The following is a 17,609-nucleotide window of genomic DNA, read 5'->3' as shown; positions in this document are numbered from 1 at the left end:
CAGGATATGTCGCCGAAACTGCTTATAAGTTTGTTAGGGAAGAAATCAAGCATTGTCGCCATGATCTCTCTGGTCGTGTACGGCCTGACGCCATCTCGCTGAAGCCATGTGCGTGTCCTGAAGGAAGGATGTTCTCTCATTACTGGCAGAAAATAATCGTTCAGCATTCGCCGGTAAGAGACTCGTTCACAGAAATTGCTTGCCCTTGAGGACCAATTATTCCACTATTTTACTATGCACAACTAGCACTTTGGGACTGTGAAGTGACTGCTGATATTTTAATACTGTGTTTCATCCTTTAGGTGACCAATAAAGGCAATTTTGCTTATTTGCACATTTAAATGCAAATGTTAAGTTTAAGTACTTGCTCAATTTGAATTTTGAAGGAGTGAGGTCTAAGATCCTTCCTGAATATTTGATGTTAAATAGTTTTCGAAAGTCCCAAGGCAGCTGCTCTCTTGCGCTCAGACTGACACGGATTATTGGGCAAGCATGTAGTGACGTGTTCGATATTTTCATTTCTTCTCGTTGTCCTTCTTGGCCTCGGCCGTAGGCTGTTAGCCACCGAACTTGTTTCCCGGAACCTTCGCACCCATGACCGAATCAAATATGCACTTGGGGCATCACGTCAACGTCCAACATTTTAACGTAAGGAAAATCTAAACGGGCAGTTGTATAGATGACTAGATGCGAAATTCTTTTTCTCGTAGGAGTGCAGCATAAATGTGCATTTTTTTTAACATTTTTCAGTAATGCCACATCGGAAGAAATATTGAATAAGTCTTTTTTTAACAAAAATTGTGAGTTTATAGTTTCCACAACACTATTGAGGTTAGTATTTAGTGTGCGGTTGTTCAGTAGGCTGATATCACTCGTATACACCTACATACAAGGTGAAGTCCAAAACAAACAAGACTGAACTAAAATAGAAACGACAAGAGCTTTACTCTGATAACTTCGAATTTATTTACGCAAAATAGTCCCCTCTGGCCTCGATACACTGCTTTTTGTGATCTAAAAGCTTTTCGAAAGAGTGTTTCAGGTCATTGACCGGAATGTCCTTCAGGATGTCGGTAAACGCGTTTTGGATGACCTCTACGGACTCAGAAAGTTTTCCTTTCATGGACAAGTTCAATTTTCCGAATAGGTAGAAGTCCCAGTGACCCATATGAGGTGAATACGGTGAGTGAATGATGGTTAAAATGCGATTTCTAGTCAAAAAATCAATCACAAGAGAGGATCGACGAGATGGTGCATTATCATGCAATAAGCGCCAACTTCCTCTTTCGCGGTTTTCAGGGCGAATTCGACGAATGCGATGCAACAAACGCTTTAAAACGCCAAGATAGAAAATTGCATTGACAGTTTGGCCTGTTGGCACGAACTCCTTCCGCACAATTCCCTTGGAATCGTAAAAACAAATGAGCATCGACTTGATTTTTGACTTCTCCAAACGTGATTGTTTGGGTGGTGACTCGTCTGGGGCCTTCCTTTCGGCACTTTGACGCTTAGTTTCAGGTTAATTTTGGAAAAACCACGTTTCATCACCAGTTACAATGTTGTTAAGGAAGTTCTCGTCTTTTCTCGCCTCTTTAATGAGGTCTTTCGAATGTTGAATTCTGAGCAATTTTTGGTCCTCAGTTCACTTGGGTGGAATAAAATGTGCACAGGCCTTTCGTAAGCCCAAACGAACACTTAAAATGCGATAAATTGATATTTTGGAGGTATTCAGCTCAGATTCCATGAATTTCAACGATGATTTCGGTTCATTTTTGATAAATTTACGAACAATTTCCATGGAGTTTTCAGTGATTACTGATTTTGGGCGGTCCGTATGTTCATTATCATTTATGTCCTCACAACGATCTCTGAAACGTGTAAACCATTCATGAACTCTGGCACGAGATAGACAATCATCGTCATAAACTTTTTTCATCAATTAAAATATTTCAGTAAACGTTTTACCGATTTTAAAACAAAATTTGATATTAGCTCTTTGTTCAAAACTCATTTTTGTACCGATGACACAAACATACTGACACTTTAGACGCAGTAACTTCGCTTCTTCTGAACCGAATGTCACCAAGCTTTCACTGGAAGTCAGCTGAGGATGTAACTTCCAACGCACTAATCAATCAAAAATATTTTTATGACACCAGTCTTGTTTATTTTGGACTTCGCCTTGTATAATGCGCGTATATCTGCTTCACGTCTAGGGGAAGCAAAAGAAAATTGTATCCAATATCTATTGGTATCTGCCAAGTTTTCTGCTCCTTAAAAGCTACCTGTGATTCGAATGCGGCCTAAAGCCCTCATATGATGCGCTTGTATGATAGTAGCTAACTGGCCAGATTACCGCAAAGAATACTGATTGTAAATATTTTAATTTTTTTTTTAATTTAAATATATGCATAACTTTCTTGCAGGACTCTATTCTTTTTATGCGTCTTACCAAATATCCTTAATGGTTTTCATGTCTCCTCATATACGCTGCTGGGCCATTTGCCTGAAGATCAGTGGTGCGTTGTGTCCGATCTTCAGTCCACCAATTGGTCCGTTGGCGAACAGCGGCACATATCACAACATAATCTCGACACGCGTGGCTGTACAATATGGCATTACGATTACGAGCAGCTGAGTACGATGACCTACGAAGATGCGCTCAACTATGTTGAAAACCAAGCTGAGACCGGCTCACCAGCGGAGATTCCGTGCCTTTCACGTGGCGTATACGCTTACTCGGATGCCGACACCACATTCGTGGCCGATTGGGATCTGGTGTGCGATCGTGCTATACAGCGCACCTCAGCACAGGTGGCCATATCGTTGGGCAAATTTTTTGGTTCCTTCTCTTTTGGCGTTTTTGCGGATAAGTGAGTATTTTAATTGAATAAAATTGTGACAAAAACAACAATATTGCATTATTTCACAGATTTGGACGTAAAACTTCCTTCACATTGGGTGCTATCTTTTTCATAGCGTCCAGCCTTTTATGCACATTCTCACCCTGGTATTGGCTTTTCTTAGCGGGTCGTTTCGGTTTGGGTGCCGCATCGTCGGGTCTTTTCTATCCGGCTTTCACAATGAGTAAATACATGAAATCATTAATTTTGTGTTTTTAATTTATTAAAAATCAAAATTTGTTGTTGACATTTTTCAGTCGTGGAAAATATCTGCTTGCGCCACCGTTCCTGGATGTCAATCGCTTTTTCGGGCTCTTATCCGGTTGGTATGATCTTGATGGCCATTGCTGGATATTTCGTGCCTCAATGGCGTTATCTACAGCTGACTCTCACAGTACCATCAGTTTTGTTGATACTCAATTGCTTGTAAGTTCGCATGTGTTCGTCTTTGTTCTTCTTATTTTATTTGGTACCAAATTTTATTTATTTATATTTATTAAACTGTGTATTTTGCAATTGCTAATCTATGGTATATATGTACATATGTGTATACGTAAGTTAATTAAATATTTTTGTATTTCTTCTAATTTCATAAATGCTACTGTTTATTTTTGATAAACGATGGCTGCTCTAATGTCATTGCACTGCGTTGTTGCTGCTGTTTATGATGGATGCTGTTATCATGGATGCTGTGCCTTCGCACTCACACATTTTCCTGTATTCAGTTTAATGAATGAATCGCCACGTTGGCTTATAACGAAGAAACGCTACAATGACGCCTACCGAATCTTATTCAAGCAGAAATGTCACTACGAAATTCAGAAGGAATCCATTGAAGCCATCACCGATAAGCAAGCCGTAAGCTCTTATTTTACATTTCATATACCTATAGTATGTAATATATGTATATATGTACTTGTGTACCTACATAAAAGGGCCTTTCAAAAAGAACGTTCGAAATTTATTAAGCTAGAGAAATATTCGATTTTTAACGCAATTTGTGTTGTGACTGGTTCAGTTCTTACTGATATATGGAAAATCAATGTATAAGCAGAAATTTTTTTTTTCAAAATTAGAGCGCGATTCAAAAATAATCTGCGTACTGTAAAGGGTGATCGGATTGAAGGTACTTTTTCCAATAGGGTTTTCTTGACAGATCACGCGTGACTACTGTCAAACTGCGTTTAAAGGGTGGTTAAGTTTCAAGGGCCGGTGTTGATTTTGAATAAAATACAATTTTTTTAGGAAATTATTGTCATTTCTTTTTATTATGATAATATTGGTATGTCTCAATTACGTATGGAACAAAATATCGGCCAAATGGCCGTCGTGTCCTCGGCGGCACACCTCCATCCGATGCTCTAAATTTTCGATGACGCTGAATCATAATTGAGGTTCTATGCCGTTAATATCCCGAATTATCTCATCCTTTAGCTCTTGACTTGTTGCTGGCTTATCGACGTACATCTTTTCTTTCAAATAACCCCAAAAAAAGACGTCCAACGGTGTCAAATCACATGATCTAGGCGGCCAATTGACATCGCCGCGACGAGAGATTATTCGGCCATCAAATTTTTCGCGCAAAAGAGCCATTGTTTCGTGAGCTGTGTGACAAGTGGCACCGTCCTGTGGAAACCACATATCGTCCACATCCATATCTTCCAATTCGGGCCATAAAAAGTTCGTTATCATCTCACGATAGCGAACACTATTCACAGTAATTGCCTGACCGGCCTCATTTTGGAAAATAATACGGCCCAATGATGCCGCCGACCCATAAATCGCACCAAACAGTCACTCTTTGGGGGTGCATTGGTTTTTCGGCAATCACTCTTGGATTATCATTCGCCCAAATGCGCCAATTCTGCTTATTGACGCATCCACTGAGGTGAAAATGTGCCTCATCACTGAAGATGATTTTCTTCACGAAGTGCGCGATATGCATTTTGATTTAAAACCCCATTTTAATAATAAGCCTGAATAACTTTAACCTGTTGCTCGATTGTGTATCTTTCTATGGTTCAAATTGAATTAGTCTGAGATTGAAAAATGTCAAATGAAACGCAGAAAACGACTTGACATTTAGGTGTGGTTCACATTCAATATCGGCCCTTAAAATTTAACTACCCTATATAATTTTTTTCAGCATTCATTCACATTTCAACATGGAAAAACTTACGCCTCAACAACGTTTATAAATCGTAAAATTTTATTGGGTTGGCAACTAATTAATTGCGGATTTTTTTTAGAAAATCAAAGACAATTTTTTAATGGAAGTAAATAACTTTATTCTGTCATGTATTGCCCATTTTGATCAATGACCTTTTGCCATATTTCAGGCAGCATCATAACCCCATGTTCATAAAACTTCTGGTTTTACTAGCAAAAAACTGAATCAGGTACGATTTTCCAACATCATCATTATTGAAATTTTTACCATTCAAGGAGTTTTGTAAAGATCGAAACAAAAAGGAATCAGGTGATGCAAGGTCAGGACTATATGGTGGATGTGGCAAAACATCCCAACAAAGCTCCAATAATTTTTGCCGAGTAGCCAAAGATGTGTGTGCCCTTGAATTATCATGATGGAATACAATACTTTTTAAATTTGTCAATTCGGGCAGCTTTTCTTCAACTGCATTGTTTAATTTCGTTAGTTGCTCAATGTAGACACCAGAATTGATCGTTCGGTTGGATGGTAAGAGTTCCAAGTAGACAATTCCTTTGTAATCCCACCAAACTGATAACAAAACCTTCTTTTGATGAATATCAACTTTTTATGTTGTTTGAGTTGGTTCACCTGGCCTGCTCCATGATCTTTTCCGCTTGATATGGTTGTTAAGAACCCATTTTTCATCGCCAGTTATCAGTCGTTTCAAAAGTGGTTCATTTTCATTACGTTTTTTAGAAAAACCCAGCTTTTAATGCGTTTCTTTTAGTTCGTGAGGAACCCATGTATTCGAGTTTTTGAACTTTTAACCGATTTTCAATGTACGATATATAATTCAATTTACGATATGTAATATATAAAGCTTCTCTGCAATCTCACGTGCTGTACTGTGATGATCCGAATCGATTATTGCTTTAATTAGGTCGTCATCAACTTCAACTGGACGACCAGAGCGTTTTTCATCTTTGAGTGAAAAATCACCGGAACGAAATTTGGCAAACCAATTTTGACACTGTCGTTCTTTTAAGGCTTCGTCACCATAAACAGCACAGAACTTTTTATGAGTTTGCGTTGCGGTTTTCCCTTTGCGGAAATAAAAAAGCAAAATATGACGAAAATGTTCCTTTTGATTTTCCATTTTTCAACGAACGCCAAACGAAAACTACTCAACCGATCAAAAAACGTTGTTTACTGATTGACAGCTGAATTGCCAACTATCAAATAACAAAATGTGTTTCACATTTGACTACGTCTGACGTCAAACCTAAAAGTTCAACTGAAGCCATCTATGAGTGAATTCCGCAATTACTTAGTTGCCAACCCAATATTACGAAAATCGACGCTCTGTGAAAAGTGTTCAACGTGCGCTCATGCCAACTTAGCGATGTTCAGCGATGAGACCTATTTTTGGCTAGATGGCTACGTTAATACGCAAAATTGCCACATTTTGGGCTGAACAGCAACCCGAAGCCATTATCTCCACTGAACACAACCGTTCGGTGCAGCCTCTGAGCTGGAGGAATCATCGGCCCATATTTCTTCAAAGATGAGGCTGACGCCAATGTAACAGTGCATGGCGAACGCAAACGCGCCATGATAAACGACTTTTTGATGCCGAAAATTTAAGCTCGTGATCTCCACAACCTATGGTTTTAACAAGACGGCGCCTCTTGCCATACGAGGGGCGTTCAATAAGTACGCGCTTTAGAATGAAGACACCATTTTTTCAAACATTTTTTTTTTTATTTTTCAACATAGTCTCCCCTGTTAGAAAGATAGACTTCGCCCAACGCTCCGGGCCATTTTTTTAACCCCTCCAAAAAATTGGATTTGCTGAACTCCTCTGTCTCCAAAAGACGCCTCTGTTTCGACGATGACTTCCTCGTTTGAACCAAATTTTTTTCGCGCGAGCCATTTCTTCATTTAGTGAACAAGAAAATGTCGCAGGGAGCCAGATTTGGTAAACACGGGGCGTGCGACAGCAATTCATAGCACAATTCATGAAGTTTCGCGCCGACAACTGTGGATGAATGTGCCCGGTGTGTTATCGTGGTGAAACAGCACCTTCTTGTTCGCCAAATGCGGCCGTGTCTACTTCAATTTTTTGTGAAAGCGATCCAGTAACTCACTGTAGTATTGTCCAGTAATCGTTCTTCCTTTTTTTCTAAAAAATCCATGAGAATGACGCCTTTCGTATGCCAAAAAATCGTCGCATGACCTTTCCGGCCGATGGGACTGTCTTCGCTTTCTTTGGAGCAGATGCACCGGGAGAAATCCATTGTTTTGATTGTTGCTTAGTTTCTGGTGTGTAATGATGAATTCAGGTTTCATAACGGTGATAACTCGACGCAAAAATTCTTTCGGTCTCTTATTCGGTTGGTATGTTCTTAATGCCCACTGCTGGATATTTCGCGCCTCAATGGCGTTATCTACAACTAGTACTCGCAGTACCGTTTTGTTGTGACAACTCGACGCAAAAATACCTTCTGATCTCGCATAAATTGCTCCAAATACTGCTTCGAAGTTAACAGCCGCATCCGCTTGATGTCCACCGGGAGCAATCGCAGGACCCATCGGGCCAACTTATCATGTAAAATATTAATTGCCATTCCGGTCGACACACTTATGGCCTCTGTTAGTCCACGCACTTTGGTTCGTCGATCGGAGAGAATCATGTTGTAGACTTTTTGCATGATTCCCTCGGTAACCACGACTGCCGGGCGTCCTAGTCGCTCCTCATCAAAAGTTGTGGATGTTCGCCCACGTTTAAGTTCGTTAAACCAATATCTAACTGTGGTCATAGATGGCGAAGCGTCCCCATAGACAGCATCCAAGTTTGCTTTTATCTCCTAGCATTTTTTCTCATATAAAAACAAAAAGCAAATTATTAACTTTTTCCATCTTCGCAAAAATCACGAAACTCGTCTTACTCGAATAGCTGCCAAATTCAAACTAGGCTATCAATCAGTCTGAAATTTGTTTTGCCGTCGTTTGATAGATGGCAGTGCAAGATGCTAACATCAACCTCCCTCAGGTACGCCCTGTGTCATCAAACACGGGTACTTATTATACCGCTCTCGTAATTTGTTTAAAACAGCGATAGAGAAGAATTCATGCTTAACAACTGGCAGCCGCTAGCATTTGGCGCATTTGTGCCCCTTCTAAAGCAGCACCAATTTCTTTATTTAATAGCCACACTTCGCATTCATCCAGAAATTTTAATTAATTTAATATAAATATAAATATTTATTACCTTTTCTAGGAAGCTTTACCTGAAGAGAAACTTTCACTTTGGACTAAACTGAAGGAGGGTCCGCTTAAACAATTTAGTGAGCTTTTTGGCACGTGGAAACTGCGCCGCCTCATTTTCACCTCTTACTTTATGTTCTGTGTAACCTCGCTCAGTTACTATGTAACGGGTACGTCTTCCACTCACCTAAACCAGTTTTCTATGTATTTATATAATTAAATTGAATAATTCAGCACTAAATGCCGCCAATTTATCGGTGAGCCGATATCTCTATGTTGCCATTACCGGCATGGTGGATCTACCCTCATATCTGGTGCCCATGATAATGCTGCGTTTCTTCGGACGTCGTACAACTACAGCGTCACTATTTATGCTGACGGGAGTGCCATTGCTTTTGGTGCTCGTTGTGCCCACAGGTGAGCAGAATTTGAAACATTTTTACTCATTATTTTAAGTTCTTTTTATGAATTTCACTTCTGTTTCGTTTTAGGGGAAATCATTTGGATCATTTCATTTGCGATGTTGGGTCGTTTCGGTATTAGTGCCACATATTCCATAGTCACCCTCTACACCGCCGAACTGTATCCCACCGAAGTACGCAACTCGGCATTGGGCACTTGTTCGACATGGGCACATGTGGGCTCCATTTCAGCGCCTTATGTAGTGGATGTGCTGGTAAGTCAATATAGTGGAATCGTTGATTTCTCTTGGGATAATAACAATTACACATTTATTGCATTACTTTTACATATAAATATATGTAATTTATAGGGGTTGCTCGGCTGGTATATTCCAACAACAATTTGCGGATGTTCTGTTTTAGTAGCTGGTCTGCTTACGCTCACTCTGCCCGAGACGGGCACTCATAAGTTGTCGGATCGCGTTGAGGAAGTTCCCTCCGCATCGGAATCGGACCCGAGTTCCGATTCAGAAACTGAAGACAACACAACTTCGAATGTGGCCAAGGCGAAAGAAATTGAAAGCAGTGATAAAATTTAGTTTTTAATTGTTATTATATTACATTATTTTTTGAAAATTGTAATAGTTTTGCAAAAGTTCCATTGATTATCATTTAAGTGAGTTTATAAGGAAAGCAAAAACCGAATGCATCATGGCTCGTGTTGTGATCAAAGGTGTTGAATAGTATTAGAATTTTAAATACAAATGTATGAATTATACAAGCAGATAAGTTTGCGAAAAAAAATAATAAAAAATCACTAACTTGTTCGTACATAAATATAAACATGAAAAAATATGTATTTAATTTGCAAATTTTTAATGCACATGTGTACTTATATAGTAACCGTATTTTCTTTTGCAGGAAAATTTAAAACTCCAAATCATTTATTAAATATAATATTTTTACAGTTTTTTATTTACTTTAAGAACGCAGGAGGTCGCTCTCGCTCATCCAACAACCCAACACCACACTTTGTTGCGTTCCCGGCCACTCTGGAGTGGAGCGAAATGAAAGAGCGAATGAGTGTGCAAGGCGAGGCTCTGAGCTGGATCTTCAACGAGTGATAGAGGGCATAAATATTCCTGTAAACGAGGTTAGGTTAGGTTATGGTGGTAGTCGGCGCGTATGACCAACTCACTTATTGCACCTAACCGAGGTGGAGGAGCATAACAAACTGCTCAGCAAACAGTTTCTGCTAGGGTGTTACCGTAGACCTCACCCATGCAGATACCTGCTTGAGCCTGAACCACCTCCCAGGCACGTCAGGAGGCATTTCCTTAACTACGCGGACGAGATCCAAGACAAAACAGACAGACAGCTACTGCATCGGACAGTGTACAGACAGGACATAAACGACATTCATCGAGAGACCCTTGCCACCTTCTTAAGCTCCCGACCCCCGAATGCCGTTATCGGAGTTCAACCACCACCAATCGCAGAGGAAGAGCTTTCGCGTAACCTTGGCACAATTACGTTCTGGATACTGGTGCAGTTTAGACTCCTACCTATTCAAAAATGACCCCAACACACCAAACTTATGTCCAGCATGTGAAGGCACCCCGCACGACACTAACCACCTTTTCGCATGCCCCATCAAACTCACTCATCTAACACCCCTCTCCCTCTGGACCCAAACCGTCGAAACAGCTAGTTTCCTGGGCCTACCGTTAGATGAGCTAGACGAAGACGACCGGTGATTACATTGCAGTGACAGGGCAAAGTTACCGCTACAACAAAAAATTAACAACCAACCCACTTAGACCTTACAGGTCCGTTGTGATACCACTGTGCGACATGGGAACCTTGTTTATTTATTTTCATGAAACCATTTTGAGGCTCTTATGAAGCGCAGGATTGGTCTAATCCCCGCGCCAGATAGTTCTGTAAGATAATTGAGAAAGTTTTTACCTAGACAAGCTGCTCTGATTTTAGCTAAGACTGGAGAATTGCAAAGGAAGTGCTCAACTGTTTCTTCCTCTTACTCATCTCTACAACTTCTACAATATTCATGGGAGAATACTCCTAGTCTCAAGGAATGCCAGCCAAATCGCCAGTGGCCGGTGACACAAGCCACGACCTTTGAGATATCTTCTCTTGAGAGGCTAAGCAATTCCTTTGTCCTTTTCTTGTTTATTTACTGCCATAGTAGCCTGGCTGTTACGCATGTGTCTTCATCTTCCCATGACCCATTGGCCTCTTGAGTAATGTTGTTTTTAACACACTTTTATTAGGACGGGTTGTATGTATGTATGTATGTATGTATGTAGGTATGTATGTATGAATGACTGTAACGGAATCTTTGAGCTTAATTTTCACTGGCTTCTAAAAATCTGATCGACTCGGAACACACAACATAGATGACTAGATGGGAAACTCTTTTTCTCGTGAGAGCGCTGAAAAATGTGCATTTTTTATAACATTTGCCAATATTGCCATACAGGTAGAAACATGAATTGGGTATTTTTTTAAACAAAAATTGGGAATTTTTAGTTTCCACACCACCATTGAGGTTAGTATTTAGTGTGCGGTTGTGTAATAGTATATTACTCGTAAACACCTACATATACTAAAAATAAAAAATAGTTAAAAAAAACTAAAAAACACGCTTTTTTGCTAATCGAACTAAAAAGTAGAAAATAAAAATAGTTTAAAAAAACTAAAAAACACGCGTTTATTGCTAATCGAACTAAAAAGTAGAAAATAAATTTTAATGACAAAGAGACCTATAATGAAGTAATAGCAAATCGAAGGATCAGTCATAGTCAACTACCTCAGAACAGAATTATAACAAAAATTAAGATACAAATAGAGTAATTCAAATTAGAGTTAAAAGCGCGGCGTGTGTGCAGTTTGGCTGCAACAAGGTAATGATCCGAGTCGATGTTGGCTCCTCGGATCGTACGTACATCTAATACACTAGAAGCGTGTCTTCCATCTATCACAACATGATCGATCTGGTTTCGCGTTTTTCGATCAGGAGACAGCCAGGTAGCTTGGTGTATCTTTTTATGCTGGAATCTGGTGCTGCAGACTACCATGTTTCGGGCCCCGGCGAAGTCGATCAGCCTCTGTCCGTTACCGGATGTTTCGTTGTGTAGGCTGAATTTTCCGACTGTGGGACCAAAAATTCCCTCCTTGCCCACCCTGGCGTTGAAGTCGCCAAGCACGATTTTTATGTCGTAGCGGGGGCAGCGCTCATAGGAACGTTCCAAGCGCTCATAGAAAGAATCCTTGGTCGCATCGTCCTTCTCTTCCGTCGGGGCGTGGGTGCAATAATTTGCGAGATGTTAAAAAAACGCGCTTTGATGCGGATTATTGCGAGACGCTCGTCCACCGGAGTGAACGACAGTACTTGGCGACGAAGTCTCTCTCCCACAACAAATCCGACACCGAATTTGCGCTCCTTTACATGGCAGCTGTAGTAGACGTCGCAAGGTCCTATGTTTTTCTTACCTTGCCCCGTCCATCGCATCTCTTGGATGGCAGTGATGTCAGCCTTTACTCTCACGAGGACATCAACCAGCCGGGCAGAGGCACCTTCCCCATTAAGGGACCGGACATTCCAGGTGCATGCCCTCAAATCATATTCCTTATTTCGTCCTGGCCACTCCCAAGTGAATGGCGATCAGTAACTTTCCCCACTTGCGTGGACTTCTACACATGGAACCATCCTCCTAGCTTTGAACCATCTGTATAAAAATTTAATTCCCTCCTTTTCCATGGCCCTGCCACTCCCTTCTTGACGGTATACTTGTCTTGAAGAGCTTGTCGAAGGTAAGTCTAGGAACTCTTAACGAACTGTATGCTGCGATTGACTTGAGCGTTCACGGAAACCAATAGAAGGTGGTCTCTGACTACTAACTTTAGGTTCTTCAAAGCGTTCTGGCCAAAACTAAATCTTAAAAGGACAAAATGTCTGCTTGGATTCAACAGATCAACTACCAGCGTCCTCACAGGTGTTATAAAGGTGTTATTCGAACCATAGCCAGTGAAATGGGTGTATCTCACAATAACTTCTGCAGGAGTTGTGGAGATGAAGAAGAAATTGAGTCCTGCACTTCAAAGAAGCCGGTTCAAATATCTTGGCGATTATTTCTTTGAGACCTGGGAAATTTGCAAAATGTCTCACTGCAGTTACTAGTCTCCCTTCTTAAAGAGAACTAAGTGCTTTCAGCAACTGACTAGCCTAACCTAGCCTAAATAAGCAACCTGACTAGCCTAACCTATTTAGTTTGTTAAGAAATATCTCTTATAGCCTAGACAGACGGTGACGTTAATCGGGTTTAACGACTTAATTCGGAATTATCTCAAGAATTAAGGGGTTTCATACGTCCAGCAGTACCAAAAATGCGCTAAAAGAAAAACTGTTTTTGGAAGGGATAACAATAGAAATAAATATAAAAATTTTGTATACATTGTTTATTAGTACTTAAACTTTATAAAAAAATGTATTTCAATTTTCTTTACAAAACTTAGTATATAAAAAATCACGTGACCCAAAGTGCAATGAAAAAAAAGTTGCTCCACGGTCTGTATCATTTCGCCTTGAAATGTTGATAAATCTGTACAAAGTAAAAAAAATCTTTTAAAATAAAGTTGTAGTTATAGTCTGTCGAGCCGGATTTTTGAATTTCGAAAAATTTTTCTATTTACGGCATTAAAAAAAAAAAATATGCGTTTTACGTCACATGTCACACTTTAACTATGTTTATAATTTTTTTTAATAAAAATATCAAAAATCCGGTTCGCAGACTATATAGAGAAAAAAGCTCTTTCGAATTAAAACACAAAACCACATCAAAAAGTATTAAAAACTTTATTAGTTATCATGCAGACCGTGCCGGAAAAAGTAGTTTCGAGAAAAACGAGTTTAAACTTTCAAGTGCCTCAAACGAAGTGCTGCTAAATGTACGCAACAAACTCTCGTCGGACAGTTACATTTTCTACCATAACTTTGTATCTATGGTGAATTTTTATAAACGACTTCCACAGAAATACGCCTAAAACTATAAAGAATAATAATCTGTAAGAAAAGAAAATCGATTTTCAGAAAATTCTGGACGTATGTAACTCCTTAAGTGCAACTAATTTGGATTGACAACTAGACTTAATTCTAATAATTTAGGTGGATTAGAGGAATTTTCGATGGCAATATTACCGAAAAATTACAGTTAATATCCATGATGAGAGATGGTGAATAATGAAATGACGCCTATCGTGGTCCCGTTACTTTGCACTCAGCGACTTTGACAATATCAGCTGATTTTCGCGACGTCACCCTCTAGCCCAATCGGTGATCAGTGTGACCTGATTATCATTTTCGTAACTTGATTTCGTATTTTTTTGTTCTCTAGACTCGAATTATGTTAGCGAATTAAATAATGCAATAAAGAAGAAATTTAATTTTCAGTTATTTTTCAGTAAAATCTAATGATATGGAATTCGAGATGTCATTAAATTCGCGCAGAGTCTATATGTATAATAGGTGCACTGGCTCGTAATTCGTTTTGAATATTTTGCGATAAAAAGTAAGGGTAAGGGTAAGAGTTTCGTAAAGTACTCGCCGGAAAGTCAATTCGTTGCAAAATAAAATTAAACACAAAACAGAGCGATAGAATCGACATTCAAGCATTCAAGCGACTTTAATCCAATTAATAACAAGCGGGAGCTATAAAAGGGTTAAGGGAGAGAAAATTTTAAAGATCTTAGGTCATATTTAAGAAAATTCTTTTGTACCCGTACTATTCTTGTGATAGCGCTTCTCCGATATCAGAGTTCAAACGCTCACATTTTGGCAGGTAAGATGGAACTCTGAACGGTACCGTAGATGGACAGCGAGACTAATGCCCGATCTAAAAAAATTGATAGAAAGAAAGCACGGTGAGGTTAACTATTACTCACTCAGTTTTTTCCGGGCATGGCTCCTTTCGCAAGTATTTGTGGCGGCGAATGGTTAAAGTTAGCCTACCAAACTGCATATACTTATGGAGATACTGAGTGTGATGATGCGGAGCGCACCTTCTTTAAATGCGAGAGGAGGAACATAGAGAGAACAGATCTGCAAGGAGCTATGGGTGTATTTACACCTGAAGAAATAATCGAGAAAATAATGATAGACGAAGGAAAATGGAATGCCGTCGCAAATTTCGTGGAAGAAATTATCCGAAAAAAAAGCGTGAGATGGAAAGTTATGCTGAAGAGCATTAAGCATAGGTTTCTCAAAACAGGCCATCCTGAACGCAGTGTCCTTCTTAGGACGCCGTCTTGGCCCTCCACCTCAAAGCAATGCGGAAGCAGTCCCGGTGGGAGGAAAACATCCCAGAAAAAAGGAGGGATATTTTTAGTGGAAGCACCATACACGCGGTAGCGATGGTTATTATATGGTGCCAAGGCATTTTTGACTCAACCTCACCGCCTACCCTCATAAAATTCAAACTCAGTAAATTCAATAGCTTTTTGAAATTTATAAAAAGGTTTTAAATGTTAAGAAGAGTTGAGAAAAGAAGATCCAACCTCTAACCTCTAAAAAAGCGAAAAATTACAATATATTTGCACTTTGAAAACCTCAAATTTTATAAGAATCAACAAATTTTAAATAGCACTGAATTCTTCTCAGCATAAACTTTAAATGCATGAGTATCTTTTTTTAGCCCTTTTTTAATTACAAAAATTTATTTTTCAACTAATATTATAGTATCAGCAACGATATCCAACACCGTCTCTGTACATGCAACCGTGCGTTGCATTTTTTAAACGAACAAAGCATACGAGGTTTCTTCAAAAATAAGGTGATTTTTCAAATTTCGCGGGCAACGTACGTTCGACTTTCGATTACATTTTTTTTTTATGTTGGTACACTCGTCTTGAAGGCATGTTCACGGGAAAAAATACCCATCACCTACCCCGTATGTTTTAAAAAAGGGGTATAAGGGGGGGTAGAGGGGGTATTCTACTTTCTAAAAGTGAAAACCTCACTTGTCGGCGGCTTGTAGTTTTTAAGTTATTTGATTTTAAAAATTGTAAAATTGACCAAGAATCCTCCTATTTTGGTTACTACAACCAGCCGAAGTGCTGCCAGACATCGTATAAATAAACAATTTTAGAAGATAATAAATGAATAAAAATACAAAATTTTACAAATTATTTCTATATTATATACGTCTATTCATATATATATATATATATATATATATATAGGTATATTTATGGATATATGTATATATTTATATACATTTTATATATTAATGCTTGATTTTCAGTAAAGTATGTTTGATTATATGCATTTTGAGTTTACAGATTTGTATTTGCTGGGTGTATTTAGATTTGTATTCAAACAAAAAAAAAAGTTAATTATTAATTTTATACACATATATGTATGTTGTATTTGAAAAAATATCTTATATTAATATTTGATAGATATATATATTTATACATATATTTTAATATATTTTAAACAAAAATACGTCAAATTTTCACTATGTTATGAATATATGATATATATATAATATATACATATATATATTTAAAAAAAAATAGAAAAAAATAGCGCCGCAGGCGAAAATTTGGAATAAAAATTCGTGCGATTCGTGCCGCGCTTCAAAAAAATAACCCTCATCAGTCCAACTCCGGCTACGCAATCCACAGTACTTTTGCCTAGAACTCCTTTTCGCTTGGGCGGCCTTCGGCCGCACTTCAAAAAAATAACCCTCAATAGTGCAACACCGGCTACGCTACACATAGGAGTTTTACGTGAAGCTGAACTGTATTTCGAAAATCATATCGATATTGTAATTATATATATTTATGAACTCAATATATACACCTTAGAGGTTGTAAACCCCCATTCCCTCATTATTCTAACAAAAACGAGTGTGTGGAAATTATGTTCCTATGTTGCTTCGTTTTCAATCGCATTCTATTTTTTTTTTTTTTTTTGCTTCTGGCAGCACTCCATTCAGCCATGCTTTTCAGTTATTGTAAATTTAGCTGGCGCGTCAAGTGTTTGCAAGTTATAAATGCAATTTAAATTGTTAATTTATGGTATATATCAATAAAAAGAGTTAAAACGTATGTGTATGTTAATGTAGTTTGAATATTTATTAAAATAAATGTGATAAGTGCACTTATTGTATCAAAATTTGGTGAAGGTAAAAGACAAATTTTATCAACAAATAACTTAAAAACTATTATTAACTGAATAGTGTTGGTGCTAGTTTTAGCAAAATAAGCACGAAATCAACATCTCCTGTGAATTTCATTGGAAAATTCGTAATATTTCTCTCAAAACAAGTGAGGGGGTAGTGCATGGAGTCGGAGCACAAATCGTTATCATCACGAACTCTTTCCTCCAAATCGATCAACATAATTATTCGCGACATAATTTTTACTTTAATTATACTTCTTACACTTATAAAATTGAAATTTGTTTTGAAATTTGAATAACGGACTAGTAAAAGTTTCATGGCTGCAGTGGAAACGGAACACTTTTGTCATGGCGCAAACAAGGATCGCCAAATAATCGTTTGTGAAAAGACAGAGTGACAAGTTTCTGTGAAAACGAAAATGAAAACTTTTTCACTTCACGTTTACATAGAACGAGAATTGAATCCATGATCTGACTTGGAGCTGCCGAATTATCGATAGTTGAAATCATCTTTAGTTTTTAATAGTTGATGTATGATTGTCGATACTATACAATATAAGCGCAACGAATTATTTTGACGCTAATGTATGTCAAACTTGTGTATTTACGGGCAATCAAATCTCATTTAAGAATTTTTTTAATTCGCAGCTCAACGAATTCTTTGAGATTCATCTGAAGATGGA

At 38.5% G+C, this 17,609-nt stretch overlaps 1 protein-coding gene across 1 annotated transcript in view; it reads left to right on the top strand.

Moving 5' to 3' along the window:
- The window catches only part of LOC129240525 (organic cation transporter protein), a 61,774-nt gene extending 52,208 nt beyond the window's left edge, over window positions 1-9,566 (top strand). Inside the window, exons 2-9 of the mRNA XM_054876388.1 lie at window positions 2,427-2,873; window positions 2,933-3,087; window positions 3,161-3,329; window positions 3,629-3,761; window positions 8,336-8,492; window positions 8,557-8,739; window positions 8,814-8,998; window positions 9,095-9,566. Of these exons, the coding sequence (XP_054732363.1) occupies window positions 2,427-2,873; window positions 2,933-3,087; window positions 3,161-3,329; window positions 3,629-3,761; window positions 8,336-8,492; window positions 8,557-8,739; window positions 8,814-8,998; window positions 9,095-9,322 (1,657 nt within the window). The 3' untranslated portion in view covers window positions 9,323-9,566. The remainder of the gene's footprint in view (window positions 1-2,426; window positions 2,874-2,932; window positions 3,088-3,160; window positions 3,330-3,628; window positions 3,762-8,335; window positions 8,493-8,556; window positions 8,740-8,813; window positions 8,999-9,094) is intronic.
- The last annotated feature ends 8,043 nt before the right edge of the window (window positions 9,567-17,609 follow it).

This window comes from Anastrepha obliqua, chromosome 1, assembly GCF_027943255.1.
Source record: "Anastrepha obliqua isolate idAnaObli1 chromosome 1, idAnaObli1_1.0, whole genome shotgun sequence".
NCBI lineage: Eukaryota > Metazoa > Arthropoda > Insecta > Diptera > Tephritidae > Anastrepha > Anastrepha obliqua.
Note: the sequence above shows the minus strand (reverse complement) of the source record. Positions and strands in the feature narration are given on the sequence as shown.